Source organism: Muntiacus reevesi, chromosome 7, assembly GCF_963930625.1.
Source record: "Muntiacus reevesi chromosome 7, mMunRee1.1, whole genome shotgun sequence".
Taxonomy (NCBI): domain Eukaryota; kingdom Metazoa; phylum Chordata; class Mammalia; order Artiodactyla; family Cervidae; genus Muntiacus; species Muntiacus reevesi.
Genome location: NC_089255.1, coordinates 55,895,983 through 55,910,273, shown reverse-complemented (window position 1 = coordinate 55,910,273; position 14,291 = coordinate 55,895,983). Strand labels below are relative to the sequence as shown.

Here is a 14,291-nt window from a genome sequence, read left to right as displayed (position 1 = left end):
GATCCTAAACCTCAAGAGTATCTCATTGGATATATATTCAATAGAACAAGCCTGCCATGTCAAAGTAACACATGTTAATGGTGGTTTAGTCGCTAAGTCGTGTCCAACTCTTGCAGCCTCAGGAGCTGTAGCCTGCTAAGTTCCTCTCTCCATGATTTTCCAGGCAAGAATACTGAAGAATAGTACTGAATCCTTCTCCAGGGGATGTTCCTGACCCAGGGATTGAAGCCGGGTCTCCTGCACTGCAGGCAGATTCTTTATGGACTAGGCTACCAGTGAAACTGTTTCCAGACACAGAGTCAAGATCTGTTGAAGATATAGACGGGTTTATTTTAATCAGGATCCTGAATATCATGGAAGGATTGCCATCTTATTAGTGACACTCTCTTACCTGAACTGTCTAAGCTCCTTCAGAGGTTCTTACTGCATAAGCTGCTGTTAAAGTTCCAAAGTAGTTACAGCCAACAGAGGCAACTCTGTTTTCATTTAAAGATGGTAATACTAGTAGGATCTCTAAAAATCCATTACTTTTTCCCAGTAAGCCTTATGTTGAGGTATTTTTTCTTATGTTGAAACAATACTCCTCATTACTTCTTGAGAGCCTTCATGTTTTCTATGTTTAATAAAGTTTTGATATAAGTTAACACAAATTTGTAGTGTGGAAACATTTGTCAATCTGTAAGCAGTTTTGTTGTTATTTTTTGTATAGCAGTTCTTGACTATGGCCAGTGTGCAGACATTTGGATTTCTGGTGGTCTTCTCAAAACAACCTTAATGTAGATTTCCATAAAAATTCCTACTAGCTACTGACAGACTATTGTTTAATTTATTTCTTAATCACCTTAAACTGGCTGACTCCACACAGATCTATACCTTCAACAAAAAGAGTGTATAGTAGGTACTTGGCCATCAATTTTCTTCTTATAACATGCTTTCCTTCTATTCTTAGTAGAGTAAAACGTTCTACTAAAAGACCTATAGCTACTCATCCAGCATATGAAAGAACTCCTTCGGGAAAAACACTAATAATGAACAGTCAACTGACTGAAAGGTGTGTTTTACCTTCAACTGAGACCTACATTGAGCTACAATGGCCAACCAAGTCAATATGGCAGCACATCTCCTTTGTGAAAGGAGTAGATGAGGAGATGAACATTAGCTCCCACCTGCTCAGTTTCTTGTTTGTATCTATCAGCACGTTCCTCAATGGATTTTTTCTCAGACTGAGTTTGTTCCAGGTCTTTCCGCAGCTTGGCAATTTCTTCCTGCAGACTGAGGACCCGTCCAGTAGCAATCTTAGCCTCTTCTTCACTTAGCTGAAGACGTTCTAAATCATTTCGTAGTTTCTCAGTCTCCGAGTTGTATATTCCTTCCAGATTGGTCAGTTTCTCCATGAGGCATTTGTAGTCTTTGTTCTGCAAACACACACATGAGTGACAGTAAGTAAATATACATACCATGAAATGTACTTAGTGAGAAAACCATGCCTATTCATCATATTCATGCTATATCACTGCAGCACTGATATAGCCTCTAACCAAAATACTAGTGACAACATTTAAAGTAACACAATCAGTACCCTCTTAGTGATACAAAAAGAGAACAGACACAATTATTTATGTTTTACGTGAGATGAGCAACATAGATGTGATTCTCTCATAGTCATAAGGAGAGTTACCATACTAAATTCTCTTCCCTGATTCTCAATCCAGGAATAGGAAAATCTAGATTTGTTTTTAAAAACAAATCAATGTGCTACTAAAAGCCATGTGCTGGCTAGTGATGTATAGGAATGATAAAACGGCCTCAAAATCACGTCTTACAAATCTCTTTGTTTAACATCTGAAAACACCTCCCATTCAGAAAACCTCTCTGATGAATTTTATTTCATTCTGTTTTCTGTTTTTCTTTGTCATCATTAGTATTTATATGTCACTAACCACCTATATAATTTGCAGGTGCTAAAATATTACTTGGTAATAACTATCTATAAGAAATCAAACTGTTATCTCTGCAAATAGACTGCAGATTCCTCAGAAGCATGTACATCTTCCTGCTTCTTTGGCCATCTCAGTGCTAAACAACTCATCTACAAAAGGAACAATGCACTACACACAACTGAATGATAATGATGAAAGAGCTGTGTAAAATATAAAGTACAATATGACTCTCAGTCCTAACCTTTTGGACTACTAGCAAATCTGTCTGTGTTCTCAAAAACAATTTCCTGCCTTGGTTCTCGCAGTTATAATCTTATCTATGAGCTTGTCATGATTTCCATGCTCATTCATGTCACTACTGTCTTACTTTTTTTTGCTGAGACTAAGAGGTAAAGTCAAGAGGAGACAATGCTGAAGATAATCCCAGTGTATCTCATTGGGCATGCTGCATTTTGGGGGCTGCTGTTCAAAACACACCTGCTCATCAACTTTGCGCTGCAGCTGCATGATCTTGTTCTCCATGCCGATGTGGAGCTTCTTATAGCGCTCCACGGAGCGGGCCTCGATCTTAAGTTTCTTCAGCTCGCGCTTGGCCATCATCCGTCGGAAGCAGCACTGAAGGTAGATGATGGCGTGAATGCTCCTCCTGTAGTAGGTGCGAGCCAGCCAGCCACGGACCCACTTCTGAATGATAACTGCTTTATGCTCACGGAGTATCTGGAGAGAAGGGTAGGTGCAAGTAATGTCAGACCCTGGATTACACTCAGTGTTCAAGTCTATCACCCTATGGGTGCAGGCTGAGAACCAGACATTAACTAAAGGGAAAGACATCAGAAAAGCTGAAGTAACAATGTATTATGTGGAGTGTACTTATCACAAATAAATGGAGGCACAAATTGTTTTAAAAGATGATTGAAATGTAATCTTTAAAAGGCAAATTGAGAAACATATATAAAACATGTATTATATCTACATGTCATATGTGGGATTACATGTCTATGTATGATGATAAACAGAGTATACACATAAGAGCCATCAAAATTAAAGACACCAGATTACTAAATAGAAAACTAATCTAAAAATAAAGAAAAATGCATTAGGTTTCTTATGACTACATGATTTCTAAAAGCAACCGGCTATCTTTCAGAAAATAAACAGAACTTGATACCCTGTAAATTATGTGCCAGTAAAATAGATTTATCCAGTACCCTTACTGCTGGTTTCATGTCACTGTGCATTAGGTCTCTGCTTGAGGACATTGGGTATGTTTGGTAAGCAGGCTATAGAAGCCAACAGTTGGGGGTACTGCAAAGTTTATTATTATTGATTCTTTTCCCCCCAGAAACAAAAAAATGATTCTCTCATTTGCCATTTTTGAGGAATACCACTCTAGTGAGGATTTCCCATTGCTTTACAAATGTAGCACAAATCCAGTCATGGGGTTCAAAGGTAATAGGGACAGAACTTTAAAAGGAAAGCTAAAAGAAAGATAAAGTAAACAAATCTTAATTTTATATTGTGTTTTCTTAAAAAAAGATATTCCCCTAAACTTATAAACACTCATTCATCCTTAAGAGATAAATCTCTTGTCACTAATGACCATCAAGCAGAGATTGTGCAAACAATTTCCAGGAATGATAGGAAAATTCTTAAATTTTAGGAAGGGTTGGACTAGCAAGACTTTGAGGTCCTTTCAAAACTATAATTTTATAAAATGGCAAATAGATGGGGAAACAGTGGCTGACTTTATTTTTTGGGACTCCAAAATCACTGCAGATGGTGATTGCAGCCATGAAATTAAAAGATTCTTACTCCTTGGATGGAAAGTTATGACCAACCTAGACAGCATATTAAAAAGCAGACATTAATTTGTCAACCAAGGTCTGTCTAGTCAAGGCTATGGTTTTTCCAGTGGTCATGTATGGATGTGAGAGTTGGACTATAAAGAAAGCTGAGTGCTGAAGAATTGATGGCTTTTGAACTGTGGTGTTGGAGAAAACTCCTGAGAGTCCCTTGGACTGCAAGGAGATCCAACAGTCCATCCTAAAGGAGATCAGTCCTGGGTGTTCATTGGAAGGACTGATGTTGAAGCTGAAACTCCAATACTTTGGCCACCTGATACGGAGAGCTGATTCATTTGAAAAGACCCTAATGCTGGGAAAGATTGAGGGCAAGAGAAGGGGACGACAGAGGATGAGATCGTTGGATGGCATCACCGGCTCAATAGACATGGGTTTGGGTGGACTCTGGGAATTGGTGATGGACAGGGAGGCCTGGCATGCTGTGATTCATGGGGTCGCAAAGAGTCGGACATGACTGAGTGACTGAACTGAACTGAACTTGTGTGATATGAATGTTACAATGTATTTGCTTAAGTACTCACTAGTGGTTATGATAAAGGGATACAATATACATTTTACGAAACTTTTTTTAAATGTAAAAAATCTCTGAAACCATCTATTCAGATAGTAGCAATTTGGTAAGATCATTGAAAAAACAGTTCTTATTTTTAGGTTATGTAGCTGAGAAAAATGAAATCATATGCCATCCTAGATGATACAAAAGAAATAAGTGGTTGTGTTTAAAGTCATCAAATATAAAATAAACATGGGTTTCCCTGGTGGCTCTGTGGTAAAGAATCAGCCTGCTAAGCAGGAGATGTGGGTTCGATCCCTGTGTCAGGAAGATCCTCTGGCGAAGGAAATGGCAACCCATTCCAATATTATTGCCTGAAAATTCCCCTGGACAGAAGAGCCTTGCAGGCTACAGTCCATGGGGTCCCAAAAGGGGTCAGAAATGACTTAGCAACTAAACAACAACAAAATAAACATAGGTGTTTCAGAGACCTATATAGTGTCTTCAGCTAACTCAAGACTTCCCCTTTGGGCTGTTTTCCTAATGCCAAAGTAGCCTTCAGTTCCCACTAAGTGCAGTCACCATGCATCATGCTGCAGTGGGCAGGGCATCCTGTGATCTCACTCAACATCAGAATCCTGAGGGAAGCCCCTGTCTATCTGGATGACTAGTGACAAACTGGGTAAAACTCAGTGATGGCAAACTGAAGGCTTTCAGAATTAAAAAACAAAAAAAACACAAAACCAAAAACTCAAGCAGCACACAGTGGCAAAGCTATTAATGCCAATGTTCCTATTCAATCTCCTTCTCCCCCATGTAACTTCAGACATTGGTCCATTTCTGTAATTTCAGCCAAATGGAAACAGTATATAATTAGAGCTTCCATTCTCAATCTCATTTCCATTGATGAGTCAGAGACATTAAATAACACTTGCTTTCACTTTAGGACCTCCCAAAGCTGGAGAAGGGGAGGCTGAGTTTGGAATCACAGCTAGAAGGATCACTAAGGGAGTGCCACTGGCCTATATATGAACTAGTCTCTAAGCTGGTACCCTCACTAGGTCCAGTCACAGTGGGAGCTAAGTTGACTAGAGACTTCAACTGCTAACCAATAGCCTCAAATCCCAGTTCAGATGTTCCCAAAGGAAGTACTGAGGAAAACAGGAGAGTAACCGGTTTGGCAAATCTAATAGGTCAAATTTAAAAAGGCTTTGAAAGCTCATGCTTGAAAAGATGGAACACTTAACCATAAAGCAGGCATGGGCAGAAAGACCTGGAGAAACTGTCTTCAAATTTTCTTCAAAGCACAGCTATTTAAATATGCTCATTCAACCCTCATTAGCTTTCCATTTTTCTTTGTTGTCTAAAATTAATTTAAATTAAGAAAGTAAAATAAACACATGAATAGGGTCCAGGGTCCAGTATGCCCACATATTGCCTATGATTAGAGAAATGTCCTATATCACTCAACTGACTCTCCTTCTAACAATGCCCAACGGGCTCCAAGATCTAGACTGTTCAGTTCAGTTCAGTCGCTCAGTCGTGTCTGACTCTTTGTGAGCCCATGGACTGCAGCACACCAGACCTCCCTGTCCATCACCAACTCCCAGAGTTTACTCAAACTCATGTCCATTGAGTCCGTGATGCCATCCAACCATTTCATCCTCTGTCGTCCTCTTCTCCTCCCGCCTTCAATCTTTCCCAGCATCAGGGTATTTCTGGTTTATTAGGAATATGTTCTAAAGAACAGTCTCCAGACTAAACTACAAAGCTACAGTCATCAAGACAATATGGTACTGGCACAAAAACGGAAATATAGACTAATGGAACAAGATAGGAAGCCCAGAGATAAACCCACACACCTACAGGTACCTTAATTTTGACAAAGGAGGCAAGAATATACAATGGGGCAAAGATAGCATCTTCAATAAGTAGTGCTGGGAAAACTGGACAGCTATGAGTGAAAGAATGAAACTAGAACACTTCCTAACACCATACACCAAGATAAAATCAAAATGGATTAAATACCTAAAGGTAAGACCAGAAGCCATAAGACTCTTAGAGGAAAACATAGACAGAACACTCCAAGACATAAATCACAGCAAGATCCTCTATGACCCATCTCCTAGAGTAATAGAGATAAAAATAAAAATAAACAAGCGGGACCTAATTAAACTTAAAAGCTCTTGCACAGCAAAGGAAACTATAAGCAAGAAGAAAAGACAACCCTCAGAATGGGAAAAAAAATAATAGGAAATGACAACTAACAAAGGATTAATTTAAAAAATATACAAGCAGCTCACATAAGTCAATACCAGAAAAACAAACACACCAATCAAAAAGTAGGAAAAAATCTAAACAGACATTTCTCCAAAGAAGACACACAGATGGCTAACAAACACATGAAAAGATATTCAACATCGCTCATTATTACAGAAATGCAAATCAAAACTACAATGAGATATCACCTCACACAGGTTAGAATGGTCATCATCAAAAAGTCTACAAACAATAAATGCTGGAGAGGGTGCTGGAGAAGGTGGAGAGAAAAGGGGACCCTCTTGCACTTCTGGTGGGAATGTAAACTGATACAGTCACTATGGAAGATGGTATGGAGAGTCCTTAAAAAACTAGTAATAAAACCACCATATGCCCCAGTAATCCCACTACTAGGCATATACCCTGAGGAAACCAAAGTTGAAAAAGACACATGTACCCCAATGTTCACTGCAGCACTATTTACAATAGCTAGAACATGGAAGCAACCTATATATACGTCCATCAACAGATGAATGGATAAAGAAGCTGTGGTACATACATACAATGGAATACTACTCAGCCACGAAAAGGAACACACTTCAGTCAGTTCTAATAAGGTGGATGAACCTAAAGAACAGACTCAAAACCTTGCTGAAATAAAAGAGAGAAAAAATGTTTATCGACCAGACCATATATTGTTAGAGGTGGTGATTAGGTAAGACTAATCTGGTGATCCACTATCTCTAGTCATAATGATTATGCTAGACATAAAGCTTACTTGTCAAATATTTCTATAGCATCATACTCCAGTTAATACAACTTTAACTACATTGATATTACATTTGATTTCACTTTATCATGGTAAGTTCTTCCAAATTTGTTTCATTCTTAATCATCTGTTCATCTGTCATATACTTTACCTATTCAAAGCTCACCATAATTAGCTGAATAAAGACCCCTAGATTCCTCCATGAATCTGTAAATGTTACCTTATTTGGGGAAAGGGTCTTTAAAGGTATAATTAAGTTAAGGATCTTGAGATGGAGAGATTATCCTGGATTATCTAGGTGGACCCAAATCCATCATAAGTGTTCTCACAAGAGACAGACAAAAGGAAGTAAAGTTGGACACAGAGAGAAGATGATGTGAATGAATATGGAGATAGGGCTTGGAGTGATATGGGCACAAAAGTATAAGGAATCCTGGTGGCCTCCAGCACTAGAAGAGGCAAGGAATTGGTCCTTTCCCCATAGCTTCTGGAAGGAGTGTAGCTCTGCTGACATCTTATTTTCACAGTTCTTGCCTCTAGAACTGTGAGAAAGTTCAATAACAAGTTTCTCTTGTTTCCAGTTACTAAGTTGGTGGTAATGTATTACAGCAGCCACAGGAAACTAAAATGTCACTTTTTAACCCCCCCCAATTACATACACAAAGGGAATAAAAAGGTAAGCTTTCTTTTTCCAAGTCATGTTAATAAATGAATAAATATGTACTTATTATTTAATATTTAAAAATATATATCAATTGTTGGTTGAAAAGGAAAGTGAAAATCGCTCAGTCATGTCTGACTCTTTGTGAGCCCATGGACTACACAGTCCATGGAATTCTCCAGGCCAGAATACTGGAGTGGGTAGCCTTTCCCTTCTCCAGGGGATCTTCCCAAACCAGGGATCAAACCCAGGTCTCCTGCATTGCAGGTGAATTCTTTACCAGCTGAGCCACAAGAGAAGCCCAAGAATATTGGAGTGGGTAGCCTATCCCTTCTCCAGGGGATCTTCCTTGTCTCCATACAAGTCCTACATTCATAGGAGGACCTGTGGCACTTTGTACAGACGTGGAATTTGATTAATGTTAATGGGATGAATAAAGAAGTTGCAAACAATGCCTCACCTTGTGATACCTATTTCTGGCCAAGTAGCCTCGCAAATAAGACTGAAGGACAATCGTGGCAGTCCGCGTGATCTTGTATCTTCGGTGAGCTACATACATGCGCCAGTACTTCTGAATGATAGTGGCTGCCTTGGTTCTGCGCAGGAACTTAGCATAGCTGGTAGAGAAAGAGTGGCAAGTTGTCAGTAGTCAGAAAAACCCAGGAACACATTTTGTAGAGGATGAAAGCACCAATATCTTGGCATAATAAGTAGTACTTCCATTGATTATTCTAATAACATACATGTTAAATCAACATTTATATTTCTTATGTTTGTGGTTATTTTATGATCCCCAAATATCTGTCCATCTGTTATCTCAAATGAGCCTTACCTAACCCTAAAATGTGGGCTGTCCCATATTACTCGATTTTACAAGAAGCTAAAGGTCATAAACGTTCATTTCTTTTAGGACTGTGCTCATTACCCCAGGCTATGTCCCCCTTACACAGCAGACCAGTTCACACAGCAATACCATACCTACTTATCCCCAGCTTCCTGAGCTCTATTCATTGCTAATGCATGATGTTTTTCCTCAATCTATTTACTTGGGCATAAGTTCTTTATCATTGATTCATGTCTTCTGATAGCTCTAAATTAAAATTATCCTAATATGTAACCACATGTAAGTTAATTCTTTTCTATAGTTCTCAGCTTATTGCTCCTAAAAACGCCTCAATGGAATCATCCTTAACAGGTTATATTCATGATTGCCCTAATTTACAGATGATTTCTTCAAGTTCATTAAAAGTGAAAGAGAAAGTCGCTTAGTGTCTGACTCTTTGCAACCCCATGGACTATACAGTCCATGGAATTCTCCAGGCCAGAATACTGGAGTGGGTAGCCCTTCCCTTCTCCAGCAGATTTCTCAACCCAGGGATTGAACCTAGGTCTCCCACACTGCAGGCAGATTCTTTACCAGCTGAGCCACCAGGGAAGCCCAGTATAAATGTATAAAAAATAAATACTGAGGACATGAGTAGACAGTAATTTGTATTTTTTTCTTTGAGGTTCAATCTGATTCATAAAGGTGAGTGAAATTCTATTCTATTTAACTGTCTTATGAGTTAATTACTTGGAACTAAGAAAAGGTAAGGTGTTGCCTTGAGTGGATGTGACAATTGGACTTTAAAGAAAGCTGAGTGTTGAAGAACTGATGCTTTTGAACTGTGGTGTTGGAGTAGACTCTTGAGAGTCCCCTGGACTGCAAGGAGACTAAACCAGTCCATCGAAAAGGAGATCAGTCCCGAGTGTTCATTGGAAGGGCTGATGTTGAAGCTGAAACGCCAATACTTTGGCCACCTGATGCAAAGAGTTGACTGATTTGAAAAGACCCTGATTCTGGGAAAGATTGAAGGCAGGAGGAAAAGGAGATGACAGAGGATGAGATGGTTTGATGGCATCACTGACTCAATGGCCATGAGTTTGGGTAAACTCTGGGAGTTGGTGATGGACAGGGAGGCCTGCAGTCCATGGGGTTGGAAAGAGTCAGACACGACTGAGTGACTGAACTGAACTGCCTTGAGTGGTAGGGTGACCACCCCACCCCAAACTGTCCTAGCTTAGACAATAAATCAGATGCACTCTCCAACCTTGGCTTTCCCTGAGCCAGCGTGTACACGCAACCAGGACACCTACCATCGGGCCTGGTGGCCTCGCACATATCTCTGCACAGTGATGGCAGCCTTGCGCATGCGCAGGTACTTCTTCCGCAGCAGCCACCCTCGGATCGTCTTCTGGATCCGGATGCAGGCAGCCCTCAGCTTGTCTGCCCTCAATTTTTCTAGATAGGCCACTTGACCAGCCCGGAAAAAGATCTTTGTCTTCCCAAACTGGTATTTGTCCTTGTCCTGTATTTGGAAGAAACTATATACTCAGAAGTAGAAATGATGACCAAATAAGTGAATTTTAAAGAGAAAAAAATATGTCTAAAAGCAGAATCAGTAAAGGGATGAAAGAAACTATTAGCTAAAACTTGGGCTACATCACAAGTATCTAATGGAGCCAGCTTTTTGATCCTAGGCAAGTTGAGCGAATAGAAGGGACTTTAAGGAAAACCACAGTTTAAGAGTTATTTTCCAGAATTAGTCTACCTGGAATTATTATCTGAGGCCCAAAACTTGGTTGTGGGTTATAGTCAGCTACTATTTGCTTGTTTGTATTTTAAATATCTCAAGGAAATGGAGATGCTGACACTCCCTCTGACTGACCCGGATTGTAAGGATTACATCGGGCTGTGAGTTCCATGAGAAAGCTGAAGGGACAAAAACACCAGTGTGAAGAAAAAGGCAGGAAGTAATACATACAAAATAAAAACAAAAAGATAAAAAATGCTGCATATTCATGTTAAGAGTTAAGTTTCTCAACAGTTATCTCTTGTTTTTATCAATAGTAAGTCCGTCTACAAATTTCAAAAATATAGTCATTTATAATGCTCAATGACTTCTGATTATAAGCAAAGTTGAGCAGTAAACACAGATAGATAGGCATTTTTGGTCTATTACATTCTGACCCAACGTATCTAAAAGCATGTGATTAACTAAGCATCTCACATCGAAAGAGTAGAGTTTATTTGCAACAATCAATATTGTGATCTGAAATTCAAAGTGAAAATAGAGAAAATAACTTTTCACTGTAAGCTAATACTTTCTATCTTGTACATGTAAAGAGAAAATAGGAAATCACATACATCTAAAACTATTTTAGTTTAAATCAATAAATCTTACAAAGGAAGCTAGCTGGAAAAGCTAGTAAGTGGTTCCCTCTCCCAGCCCCATCTCATCTCAGCTCCCCATCTCCCTGCTCCCCAAGCCTGCCCTCCTCTGCCCTGTGGTCCCCAAGCTCAGCTGGGAGAGGTCTGGGGGAGGAAGCTGGTGTGGATGACTGTCCCTACTTTCTGCTCTTCATTCCCTAGAAAGGACTTGGGCCAATTAAAAATGGACCCAATTCTTTTATACATCACCAGGAAAGTGGCCTAAGCTATTTCAAGAAAAAAAAAATTATTACCAGAGAAGAGATATTACATCTAATTAATAGCTAGTAATTATTACTAATTACTTCAAAGTGAGTTAATTCATTCAACCTAAAGTCAAATAAGTGAAAATATAATATTCTTTAAAAGACATTTCATGAATCTTAAATTCTCCACAACATATATCAGTGGCTATCCAAGTGTACTCCTCAAACCAGCATCAGCATCACTGGGAACTTGATAGAAATGCAAATTATTGGGCGCATCCCAGACGACCAAATCAGAAATTCTGGAGGTGGGGTCTGGCAATCTGTAGTGTAACAAGTCCTGTAGGTGACTCTGATGCATTCTAAAGTCTGCAAATGCCTTAGCTTGGTAGGCAAGACCCTTCAAACACCAACCCCCATTTCCTAACGAATTCCTTACTCCCCAGGCACCAAATTTTTACTGCAAAAACAAAAATCCTACTGTACTGTTTTTTGAGAAAACTATGCTTTCCTGCTTCCATGTGCTTTGCTCCCTATGGATAGTCTCCTTCCGGTTTTATATACAGTCTTACCCACTTTTCAGGACCTGACTCAAAATACACGTCTCCCATGAATTGTTCCTCCTTTCAAAGCAGAAGTGGCTTTGTCTTCCTCTGATTTCTTGTCTCATTCACTCAGCATTTCATAGACACTTAGGTATATTATACTTGTCTTTAAAATGCGTTGATTTTGAAGACATAGTATATTACCTGAGGCCAAGACTTATTTTTTCTTAATCACACAGCATTTGGCCTAGTGTCTTTCATAAGTAAGTACTTGGTAAATTTTTATTGAAAATGATGCAGTTCTAAAAAGAATGCATCTGAAGTCTGGCTTCAGGCCTCACCATCCTGTTTCTTGTATTGTCCTCACTAGTCCTTCCATCATAGAGACAGGGAGCCTTGAACTCCAAGACAGTGTGCCTCTCTACCCTCCCACTCCTGAATTCATTGAATTAGTGGTATTTGGACACCCCTAGGACTTCTACAGGTTATAATCACAAGGCCTTTGGCAAACATCTGTTCAGATACAGATGAGTGAAAATCTTTCTTACCACTATCAGTTTCTCTAAAACATTCTTGCATGTTTGCTTTCTGTCACTTAGCACATCTTTTTGCTTCATTAGGACCCGATAGCGGCTGAAAAATTCTTGGTAAGTCCACCTATGAAAAGAAACTCATGTCAGCTTATCTAAAGGAGCAGGAACCTCCCCCGTGAGGATCCCTTGTATTTGAAAACTGCCAGGCCCACCGAGAGGGGAAACCTGCTGCGCTGATCCGAATGGTTTCCAGGACACCACATGCTCTCAGCTGCTGCACTGCCCTCTTCTCATCAAACCTATGAGTAAAGGTAGAAATCATTAGTACACAAAAAAAATCTGGTTCTAGCCACAAACTACTGTCCTCAATCCAGAGACTGAATTCTTTTGTAAAGAGCCAAATGAATAAATTAGAAAAAAAAAATTCAAATGTTGGAGTACTGATTCAAAATTGAAAACTCCAGTTTGAGAGTGGGGAAGATCACTAGCAGTAAGAACATACACCAAAAACTCATAAGAAATACCACTGAGCATATTTTAAAAGCCCAAGCTCCTCTGTACTGTGCGATGCTCATTACATGCCTTGGCCTGACTAGTTGGTCTCATAATTCCTTAGTTCACCAGACAGAGCTACCCCAGAATAAAGACCGGCCAGCTCTGGAGAGTTCTTTAACAAGAAGAACAAATTTAATGTGCCTCAGTCGTTTTTTGTTGTTGTTGTTGTTATTAATTACTGGTATTCTAAAAGCTATTTAACTCAGTGTATACATACTAATCATTAACAGTGTCCATGTCAGTGAAAAATATTTTATATCTTACCTGCAGTTCATTCTAGATAAATAGCATCTTAATGTCAAATTGATACTAAAAAAGGAAATAGCAAGACCTGCTTCTTATAGGATGATCACTCCCCTTACTCCCTAGTTATGCCCTGAATGACCTATCTGGGGCTTCTGTGGTGCTATCTTCTCAGTGCTTTGTTGGTGATGGGAGATGGGGTTGGTTGATGCAAGGTAACAGGCCCTGGAGCTGTCCAGGAGAGTTGCCCAGGGCATGAAAGCTTCTTCCTGCTTCTCAGCTCCTCCAGAAAGGCTTCTTGGGAATGAGAAGAATACAACATCTTTGAGAAGTGCCCTGCAGTCTAAGGCAGAATCTCCAGCGGGCAGGAGTGGCAGGGGCATAGGTGAAGGAGCATGCACATGCTGCAGAGTGGGAGTTATTACAGTGTTTGGGAAGGTACCTAATCTTTGACCCACAAATTCCTGTTCTAGAAATACAGCAGTCTAAGGAGATATTCAGGTAGGCAAATATACAGAAATGTTTGGCAAAAGATGTTAATCATAGCCAAGGAATAACCCAAATGGCCATCAACAAGGAATAACTTAAATGAGTGACGGTATATCTCTAAAATGGGATATGATGTAGCCATTAAAATGGTGATACCGATTTGTATTTATGGAAACGGAAAACAGTTACAATTTATTAAGTTGAAAATGAAGTAAAACTGCAATTACAGCATGATTCTATCTCTCTTATTAATGTCTCTCTCTTTCTCACAGATACACACACAGAGCAGGGAAGGACTGATCAAGAAGGATCTATGCCAGTTAATACTTATTACCTCTCTAGGTATAATGAAATTCTTTTTCATTTACTTTTATACTATTCTATATTTCCTGAAAATTGTTTTTACAATGTGCATGCATTACCTTCAAAATTAGAGAAATGTTTCTGTTTTGGAAAAAACTTCCTCTCACATATGATATTGATGGA

General features: G+C 39.4%; 1 protein-coding gene across 1 annotated transcript in view; it reads right to left on the bottom strand.

Annotated features, from left to right (window-relative positions):
* Positions 1-14,291, bottom strand: part of MYO5A (myosin VA) — a 201,616-nt gene that overhangs the window by 56,702 nt on the left and 130,623 nt on the right. Inside the window, exons 17-22 of the mRNA XM_065941894.1 lie at positions 12,731-12,817; positions 12,534-12,642; positions 10,121-10,332; positions 8,445-8,601; positions 2,418-2,657; positions 1,167-1,415 (exon numbers count right to left, since the gene is read on the bottom strand). Coding sequence (XP_065797966.1) covers positions 1,167-1,415; positions 2,418-2,657; positions 8,445-8,601; positions 10,121-10,332; positions 12,534-12,642; positions 12,731-12,817 — 1,054 coding nt within the window. The remainder of the gene's footprint in view (positions 1-1,166; positions 1,416-2,417; positions 2,658-8,444; positions 8,602-10,120; positions 10,333-12,533; positions 12,643-12,730; positions 12,818-14,291) is intronic.